General features: G+C 36.9%; 2 protein-coding genes across 2 annotated transcripts in view; both read left to right on the top strand.

Annotated features, from left to right (window-relative positions):
- Positions 1–1212: 1212 nt before the first annotated feature.
- On the top strand, positions 1213–3368 carry N7506_012333 (uncharacterized protein; the record flags this gene model as incomplete). Its single annotated transcript, XM_056961624.1, has 4 exons — positions 1213–1275; positions 1344–1641; positions 1674–3013; positions 3129–3368. 4 exons carry the CDS (start codon positions 1213–1215, stop codon positions 3366–3368), a joined length of 1941 nt encoding a protein of 646 aa, XP_056806158.1.
- Positions 3369–10520: 7152 nt separating this feature from the next.
- The window catches only part of N7506_012334 (uncharacterized protein), a gene marked incomplete at both ends in the record, with an annotated part of 1238 nt that continues 948 nt past the window's right edge, over positions 10521–10810 (top strand). Inside the window, one exon of the mRNA XM_056961625.1 lies at positions 10521–10810. This exon is cut by the window's right edge and continues 62 nt beyond it. Within this exon, the coding sequence (XP_056806159.1) occupies positions 10521–10810 (290 nt within the window).

The raw sequence follows: 10810 nt of genomic DNA on the forward strand, positions 1-10810 counted from the left end.
CTCGATCCATGAGCTCCGAACCCCTGAGGCATGAGTTCTTATTGCCTGGAATATCAGGCATCCATTGTCACGGGGAAGTATGGAGAAGAACCCCGTTACAAGCAGCCCAGCATGTGAAAGCCCTTTCCGGAGCACAAAGGGATACATGGCAAAAACGGTAGTTTATCAAGGAAACTGATGAGTTTTGTACCATGCAAATACTGGGATTTGTACCAAGAGCATGACACAGACAAGACATATGGAGCCCCGAAAGAATTCTAATAGAAGTGGTGCTGGGATGAAAGATTGATCTTGTACATATGATGGAACTATGAGGAGTATCCTGTATGGTGTGAAATGAGAGGACATTGACAATGCATCACTGCCAGGTAAATGGTTTTAAGAGGAAGGGTGACTTGGAAGGCAGAAAAAAAGAGATTTCTTTCGAGAAGGCTTAGCTCATGGGAGAATGCTTTTGAGAGAAAGTTAGTCACAGAACGGCCCATTGAAGAGTACAGACAGCACAGAAGGCCATACGTCACATGAGCTGGCTTTCAGTGCTCCGTCTCTCCTCGTCCAAGCATTCTAGGCATACTCCGTAGATCTGTCTTGAGACAGTCCCACGGCAGCACGGCTTGCAGGCATTGCGGATGGGTTCTTTGGTTTCATTGGCTTGAACCGTGCTGAGTGTGTGGATCCCCGCAGTAGCCTTTGATCCTGGACTCACTCAAAGCCCCATGCGTCGTCCCTTGCTTCCCAGATATCTCCGGAGATCGATTGTCATCGGCCCTGCTGATAAATGTGTATGCGGGAATCTAAAGCATATCGCGTGTTCCCGAATTATATGAGTCGAAACGAAACATCAGCTTTTCGAGCGCACGAGCGTGTCACTGGACTTTTGTTTCGATCTTCGACTGTCAGCTGATTTTGGCTTCTTGGTTGGGTGATAATTGATTATGTTGAAGAGAACAATAACAAGCGCATTACCGATGCGCCCTGGAGGCGGCCTCGTGTGGAGTAGGTTCTCTTTCTATTCTGGGAATGGTTCATCAGAATTATACGAAGTACTCCATCCGTGCCCAGGTCTTTACGAAGAGTAGCCGGAGCAGTGTGGCGCATGCTCGTATAGAACACCACTAATACCTCGTCACCCCACATTGATCTTCTCCTACATCTACGGTCCTCACATCTTCCCTCGCGACCGCTGAAAGGGGTGCAGTGCAACCTTGAGACATGGAGCCTTCACCAGTGACTCTCCCGCTCAGCCCCGAGTTTAGCTCAAGAAAGCGTGTTAAGGTGCGTCATTACTCTTGGTTTACTTGTCTGGTGCTCAGGTGATGTTAGCCCCGTCTGATCTTGTCCAGGACCATCTCACGATCATGCGAAAGTTCAAGCGCATCTTAGAGGATGCGAAGAACCCCGGTAGGGACGCGGATAGTTACCCGCTCCCTCCACCTGGCGTTTCAGGCCAGGAACAAGAGGGTAAATGGAGAGTGCAATGTCTCCTTATGAGCGCTGAGGTCCGGTACGCGAGGTACCTTGATATGTTAGTCAGGTGGATCGCATATTATGGCGAAAAAGCACCCAAGGATCAGTGGCCGCTCCCACCATGGTGTGATAATCCTAATTCCCGCGCTGTCATTCCTCATTTGGGCCATCGGGGTATGTACTAACATCATTTGACAGGGACGTAGCGATCATATTCTATGGCCATCTCCTTTCGCCATTCAAATTCCACAGCGACGCCATGATCGACTCAAGTTACGGGACTCTTTGGTTAGCAGAGATCGAATTTCCTCTTGCAAGAATGTGTGCAATCAATACAGATGATGCAAGTCAACGTGTATGGATGCGTTGGTATCCCAATATCCCTTATCAGATTGTCGAGTTCACTCCTGCTGGAGACCACGCATACATCACTGCTGAGAATGCCACGGACATCCACGGGTATAGGTGTGGCTCGAAGCACTGCAAGAAGAAGACACATGTCATCCGAATGACTGAATGGTCTGAATACCGGGTTGGCCGAGCCAGGCTCATCTGTCCAGGTTGCAAGACGACGTTCTCTAACAGAGAGACCAACCGTGAAACCCTACTTGAATCCTCCCGTGCGATGTTTGGGTTCCCTGTTTTTGACCTATGGAACAGACCTCAACGACAATTTGGCAAGCAAGGTCTTGTGGACCGAATTTTGGCCTTGACTCCGGTTCCAGGGCTAATTCCAGACCATACCTCCCGCTACATCAAATTCCTGCAGCTCATGAAAGATGTCAAATGTACTCTTGTCCCGACGCTCGACATCGATCTCCTCTGGCACACTCACCAGCTCTCACCACTCGCGTACGGCAAATACTGTAAGACACAAGTGGGGCGACATATTGACCACGTCGATACCATCTGCACGATGACGCGCTCCACGGGGGAGGACGACACAGCGCGCCTCTGGGCAAAGCGATACGGCGAGTCCTACTTTGACCCGGAAAGTACGGTCAAGAAGGCCGAGATCGAACGATGTAAAGCCACGTGTAACCAGAAAGGGGAGGCCATGGTGGCCAAACTGACCGCGTACGACGACAGCCATCAATATATCAAGAGAGAGATCGACGAGAAAACCGAACGTCTCGCAACCATGCAGGCCAGCATACGCGACACACATGCGGCGGTGAGCGCGCTCAACGCGGCGGTCGCGAACGTAGCGACAGCGAAAGAGTCCGTCAAGCCGACATTGCGGCTACTCGAACTGCGTTACTACCGCCGGTCGCAAAAGGAGCGACTGCGGAAGCTAGAAGATAAGCGCCGGTCGCTGGTGGAGGAGTCTATACACAAGCGGCGCGAGGTGGAGAGTCTCGAGCATGAGATGGCGCGGGAGCCGAGGCCGGACTATATGGGATGGGTGGAGGTGCATAAGGCAAGGCGGCTCCTGGTGAAGCGGCTTGTGCTCGAGATGGCCTTAGAAACAGACGCGATTTGGAAGGAGCAGCTGAACCAGGAGGAGCGGTATGACGGGTCGTGGTGCTCGATCGTGCCGTCAGAGGTGCAATCTTGTGTGCATCCCATTGTGGATACAGGGAACGGCGGGAGTGCGTACATCCAGACCTGGGCGGATACATATAGCCCACCGCGTAGCTACACAAGGTATTCTGGGAGAGGCGGGGGTGGAGGGGGAGGAGGAGGAGGAGGAGGAGGGTACGATGGAGGAGGGTGCGGTGGGGGTGGATCCGGATCCGGGGGCGCTGGCGCCGGGGGTGGATGTGGCGGCGGAGGGTCCAGCGGGGGAGGGTGTGGCGGCGGAGGATGCGGTGGTGGATGTGGCGGTGGCTAATGCAGGGATACAGCGCCATACATATCTGTCTGTTCCTTCCAGCTTCGCTTCCTGCGGACCCACATGACCTTCGGCCATATGGATCCGCCACAGAGTTCTTCCGATCACGCATTTCTTCCAATTTTATCAATCTTTTGCAATCTATCTACCCCAATTTACCATTATCATACCAATACGTAGCACCATTTGGTAGCGCGCGTAATTGCGTATCTCATGTAGACTTCCGCACGACCCGGAAATGGGTCGAAGGTCCCGACCCAGCACCGGACCCAACTGCCGGTGCCCCAGATAACCCAATAAAAACCCAACTGGACCCAACTTTTGCATAACTCACTGTATAAAGTGCTTTACCCATCTGGATTGAATACTGTAATTTTCTATTGTTTTGGTCACATCAAGACAGACTTCGATATTTAGTAGCAGAAGTAATGAAACTTTGTGAAAAATAATTCTTTATGAGGATAAATAGCTTGGTTTAGTATTAATTACCTTTTGGTATCTACAATTCCTATTAAAATTGTACTTAATTTGATATTCTAAGAATTATAATATACAGATTATAGAAATATATATTTACAATATATAGTGTTAGTGTAGATTTTACATAGTATAAAACTAGAAAAAAATATAGTAGAATATCCTTTTTTTTCTGAATTTTATTAATTAAAAAAAAGTTTGAAGATAAATTCAGCCTTGAAAAGTTTAGAAATTATTATATATACTCTAGATCCCTTTAGTTATAAAGCTTTTAATTGAAGTTGAGAAGTTTGTGTGAAATATTTTTGAGAATTTTTGAGAAATAATATGGGAATTAAGCTTTTATTAGATTTTCTGATGATTTTATTAGGTTTCTTGGGTTTTCACTAGTTTTTTTCTAGATTATATACTAATATCTATTTATTATATACTCTATAAACTAATTAACAAGAAAATAGTCTTTAGTCCTAGTTAATCTATTATTTCTAATCTCTTCTAACTATTCTTAACTGTAAATAATAAACGTGCTCTTTTGTTTACTTTACTTAATATTAATTCTTTAAATCTTAATTAGATTGTCAGGCAGGCAAAGCACAAAAGAAAAAGATCGCTTTTATAGTCCAAGAAACGACGATAATAGAACTGAGGAAGGAAAGGAGAGAGAGAGAGCTGTCAGGATCTATGTAATGGGGTCTCCCATCCTCCTGTGCACGTGACAGATCACGTGACCTCACCGAAGCCTGCCCCGCCAAGCAGACCGCCAGGCACCCAGGCATCCAGGTCCAGCACCAAAGTCCAGCGATCCTGACATAGATTATATTTTAAAACTAGTACTCTAATTTTGTGTTTTCCTTTTATAATAAAAAGGCTAATAATTTGTTATTTATATTAGCTTAACTATCTACTCTCTCTTTAACTAATTCTACTATTAATAAATATCTTTAACGACTAATTAAACCACCTTCAATTCCTTCCTCCCTTTAATATATTAATCTCGATCAAAAAAAAATATTTATTCTTTACAATCAAATAGTATATACTAAATAGATAGACTAGTAACTTTAAATCGATTTTAGTTAGAGAGGTAAATTTAAATAAGACTTAGCACATTATATAGAGATTTAATAAAACTATTATTAGATTATATATAATATAGACAATATACTAAAGATTATATATAAACATTATAAAAAGATTTTAGAGTATCTATATTCAATAACTTCCAATAATAATAATATAAACTGTCTTATTATAGTATATTAATAATATAAAAATATCTAAAGACTACTGTCAGAATCGGTGGACTTTGGGTCACGTGATTACGGCGTAGGTGTAGGAGGTGCGGGGTAAGCGTAAGTGGGATCACGTGCACGCGTGTCAGGCGCCTACACCTCGATCCTGGCAGTTTTAGCTCTCTCTCTCTCTCTCTCTCCTTTCTCCAGATTTATTGTGATCGTTGTTTCGGACCTTTAAATTTCATTTTTCTTTATTGTTTTTCCAGCTTGATATAATAATAAATCTTATCTCTATTTACTAGCTTAGTAGTACACGCCTGCGGATACCTATCTTGGCGCCAACTGAGTAACCAATCAGATTCCACTTTTGGTAGTAAGAAGAAGATCAGATAAGATGTCGGCCCGAGCCTCATTTTTGCCTAGCCGTAAAGGTAAGAATCCAGCGTGTGAAGACATCAGCATTATCGAATTCGATCTAAAAGATAAAAGATCAAGAACCCCTTCTTCTCGTCGCGATCGATCAGTTTCCGGTCCTCGAATTCCTGACCTCAACTGGATACTCTCCTATGCCTAATTGAGTAAGAAAGGAGCAGATTTAGACCTGGCAGTGACCCTCTGGGTGGTCCATGAGGGTCGCATGCGGGTGACCCTCAATCACTCGCAGCGACCCTCGGATGCATAAATTTCTAGTGCTAAACCTAATGTAGGTGGATAAAACTGCTTACTTATCTTGATAAAATATTGTTATTTATATCTGTTTTGTCTATTAGACTATAAACATCGACTTTTGACTATTAAAGTTGTGGAATGTCTTAAATTATTTTAATAATATTGTTTTTCGATAATAGTTCTATTACTTTTATACTTCTTTTACGTTATATGACTATAGAAAAGAGATATAATAGGTAGTAGAAGTTATTAGTCTATAATAGAGTAGAAATAGATATCTATAATATATATTATATTAATTAAAAGATTTATTAGGGGTCTAAGATTTATTAAAGATTAGAATAAGGTTCGTGAAGGGTTTAAAAGGGTTACTAAGAGTTAAAATAAGGTTTATAGAAGATCTATAAGGTTTGTTGAAAGTTAATAAGGTTTATAGAGGGTCTATAAGGTTTATTAAAAGTGATCTATAGGTTTGTTAAGATTTATTATAAGTAATCTATAATAAATCAATTAATAATAATAGCTTATTTAAGAATATAATATATTAACTTAGTAAATTATATATTTACGTCTTTTATATTCAACTTTGAGAAAATAATTAATTATAAGTTATCTACTTTTTACTATTTTTCTATTATATATCTATATTAAGTATATTACAATTTTCTAATATTTATATTTCTTTAAACTATAAAAGGGTATTATTAGATATTCTTTAATATCTTGTTTTAGATAATATTTTATTTATAATCTCTTATATATTAGATAGTTAATAAATCTTGATATTAATATATAATAATTCTCAATTTGTTTTTTTAAATCTTTTATAATATCTATCTTTGTCTCTTTCTATTATAATATTCAATCTCGATTATATTAATTTCTTTGTCTTATATAGTGATATAATAAGTAAGGAATTTGTTGAATAGTAGCTTTAGATAGAATTTGGAAAGTCTAAGTATATTAATTAGGATATATATTATTAAGTTAAATATTGGAACTCTTTTAATCAAGTAGCAAATATAAAAGATAGGAAGCTAGATATGATATATAAATAGTGTTAAAAGGTTTTTAATCATCTTATAGCTATTTATATAAGCATTTTATCTATAAATAAGTATTAAAAGAGAGTCAATTATATAAAATTTATATTAAGAAGACTAAATATTAAGACTTTATTTAAAATAACTATATGTTATTTTTCTTAATATTATCTTCTTTATTAATCTATATATAGATATTGAATATATTAACTTTTATATTCTTACAGGATATTTAAGAGTAGAAGTTATTAAATCTTATTATTATATTATATCTTTTATTTTTATTTCTTAAATATTAGAAGTTTACTAATATAATTAAATATATACGTCTTATTTTAATTATATCTATTATTCCTTTATAACGTATTATCCGTAAACGGCTAAAAAGATTTGTTACTAAATACTAAGAGAGACTATTTTAAAATCTCTTACTAAAGATAAAGCTCTCTCTTATATTAGATTATTAGATATTACTATTTTAATAAATATTTATAGTAATTATAAGCTACTCTTTAGATGAAAAATAAAAGTATTAAAAGGTTCTCTTTAACTTTGAGTTATTCTTTGACACTTATTTTAGTATAAATCTTAATAAAGTTATTATTTAAATATTATAAAAGTATAATATTCTTAATCGAGTATTTATAATTACTATTAATAATATCTCAAATAATATAATATTAGTTTAGACTGTAAATGACTTAGTAAAAATTGTTTAATCAAGCATTAATTCTACTATTATCTATGTATTATATATTATTTATATTATTTAAATAAGTCTTATAGATTTATTTGGAAAGATAAAAATATCTTTAAGTAATAATACTACTAAACTAAATTAATCTAATAATTATATAAGAGTGTTACATGTATATTAAAGAAAGTATAAGATTATAGATATTCTTAATAAGATAAAATAATCTGATTTTTTAATATAATTTTTATATATTAATTGTTAATCTAGATTTATAGTCTTACTATTTATATTAATATAAGCTTATAACGTTAAGATATATTTTATATCCTTTAAGATTAAAAGTCTAAACTTATTCTAATCTAGGATATAAGAATATAATAGAACTCAATATTTCTAATATTTTAATAAGTAAAGAGGCTATAATTAGTCTTTAATATCTTTTATTTATAGTATAAGTAGCTTTATTTTATACTAAGTCTAGGAGAATAGAGATAGATTGAATATCTGTTTTTTATTTTTAAGCTATTTTTTAGGTCTACTAGTTTTATATTATAGACTAAAGATTTAAGTATTTATTTTATTTTTATAATATATAATCACTTTTTTAATTATTTTAAACGTGTAATTACTATATTAAAACAAAAGAAAGTTCCTTAAAAATAACTTATATAATCTATATTTAAAACTATATTAAAAAAACTTTTAAAATATTATAAAGATAGAAATAGTATTAATAAATATCTTTATACTATTAATATAATTTTGTCTCTATTTTAAAAGCTTTAATTCTTTTTTATAAAAGAATAAGAATCTAAAGATCCTATTAAAACTTCTAAAAAGATATTTATAGAGATAATCTTAAAATCTAAGTTAAACTCTACAAAAAATAACTTAATATTAGATAAAGTCAGTTATCATTAAATAGTTTATTATTAAAAGTTAGAATATTTAAGTTTAAACTTATATTAAAGTTAAATAACTCTCTATAATTTAATATATTAAATAAAGATAAGCTAACTTAATATCTAGATATTAGTTAATCTTAATATCTATCTTTATTTATTATATCTAATTAACTTTTATATAAATCTAATATTATAGTATTTATTATCTTGTGCTTTTTAAAAAGATAGCTAATACAAATAGCCTATTCTTACAAATATTATTTGTGATATTATATCTATTCTAGCTATTAGTATAGATATAAAGCAGCTATTTAACTTTATATACAATGTTTGTTATTATCAACGAGGTTTACTAAAGCTAAAGATAATTTAGGATATTATAATATTTATATATATAATAAGATTTAATTTATAAAAGAACTAGTGATTAATTCTCTAGGAATATTTAATTTCTTAATAGATCGTAGTTTTAATAGAGATAAGTAGTATAGATACTACCTTATTTAAACTAATTAGTAATACTAAGAAAGATATGATTAAACAAATCTAATTATTATCTATTTTATAACTATCTCTAAATTCTATTCTCGAAAGAAGACAAAGAAGTAGCTCACTAAGTAAAGATAATAAGATACAATCTAATCTAGAGAATAATATCGATAAAGATAGTGGACTTCCTCTTTCTCGATTATCTAGAAAAGTTCGAAAGATATTAAGAAGGCTTGATAGATATGTAGTGGATAGAAACTAGAATTAAAATTGTACTTAAAAAGCTTCTATAATCTTAGAACATTATATGATTATAAAATATTCCTTAAAGAAGTTCAGTCACTGTGATTGAGATACTCAAAAATATAAGGCAAATCTACATAAATTATGCATGTCACGAGATTTGTCTGTTTGTCCTGTTTGTGGACCCGCGGGTGACCCTGAGGTTCACCCACCGAGGGTCTAACCTCTAGGTGGACTACCCTCAGGGTCGGAAGGTTGGACCCTCGAAGCGCTCTAGTGGCGGGGCGGTCCGAGGGTCATGAGGGTCACCCGCGGGTCACTGCCAGGTTTAGTTGTATATTGTAACGGGGTTCTTCTCCATACTTTTCCGTGACAATGGATGCCTGATATTCCAGGCAATGAGAACTCATTCAGGGGTTCGGAGCTTATGGATTGGGAGACTACCGAAAAGGATCAAAACGTCATACAAATCGATGACGAGTTGACGAAGACTTCCTATAGCCTACAGGACTTAATGGCTCCCTCGAGGGATCGGGTATTTAAGAAGAGGGAAGCGAGGCTCCTCTCTGATTCTGATCAAGAATCAGTCTTGTATTCAATAAAGACAATACTATTGAATCCCCTCCTATTTATCATTGATTCGTAACCATATCGACGTCTATTCTTATCCTTCCTCTTACCGAGTTGACAGGCATTACACCTGACAACGTATAACCTTTTACATATATTTAATGGGACCATATGGGAGTCTCATTACCCCTATAGAAGTCCTATGGGGATACTAGGGCTTTAGAACTAAGATTTTCTTTAGTCCCATAGGACTAATAGGACCAGGAACTGGGACTAAAAATTTTTAAGTCCCATAGGAGTTGTCAAGGTCTATTAATAAGAGGAGGAATATAAATAGATAATAATAAAGTTACAAATTAATAGTGATAAGGGATATCTTAATAACATTATCTTATTATATATAAGACTGATTCTTACTAGAATGAGATGGGATCCCTATTATCCTTAGACTAAATACCCCGTTTTTCGAATAAGACCATGGAGAAAGCTAGAGGGATCCAGAGATGAATTATCATCAATCCGCCTAACCACTGATCCATTCATTTAACAGCTCGCCTTAGGTCTTAGTTTAATCTACCTAAGGCATCAATATTATTTGTCATAGGGAAATATAAAGAAAACCTTATTATATGGTTCAAGGGTATTTTTAAATATACGATCTAATATCATAGAATAGACAAGACTGTTCCCTTCCCGCCTGCCTACTGATGTGTGAATCTGTATGCCCAAGTATATATATACATCCATCATGCCAATGAACTGCTGTCGATGTGGATATATATCTTCACTTCCATCCTCTGCGTAACCCGTCGGCCCATGTTAGGAAGGGATTAGGCCCTGCAGATATATATTGTACATCCGACATCCTGATAACATGCCAATCCACATGTAATGTTGGCCTCGTCCCCGCCCCCGCTGCCAACTGGCGAGATCAGCCCCCCTTCGCCCCCGGCGCCAACTGGCGAGTGGTCCCCCGCCCTCGCCGCCGCGGCCGCACCCCGGGCTCGAGCCCGCCGACACCCATACCTCTTTGCGCGCGTCGCCGCGCCCCGATTCCCCCATCGCCGTCCATCCCCGAAATCCCCCTCCATCGCCACCTCCCAACACCCCCCCGGCCGCCAACTGGCGACCTCGCTCCCCCCGCCCCTCAGGGCTTCCCCGGGCCCCATCCCAGGGCCCGA

Source organism: Penicillium brevicompactum (genome assembly GCF_028827555.1).
Source record: "Penicillium brevicompactum strain IBT 35665 chromosome Unknown utg000009l_segment0_segment0, whole genome shotgun sequence".
NCBI classification, from domain to species: Eukaryota; Fungi; Ascomycota; class Eurotiomycetes; order Eurotiales; family Aspergillaceae; genus Penicillium; species Penicillium brevicompactum.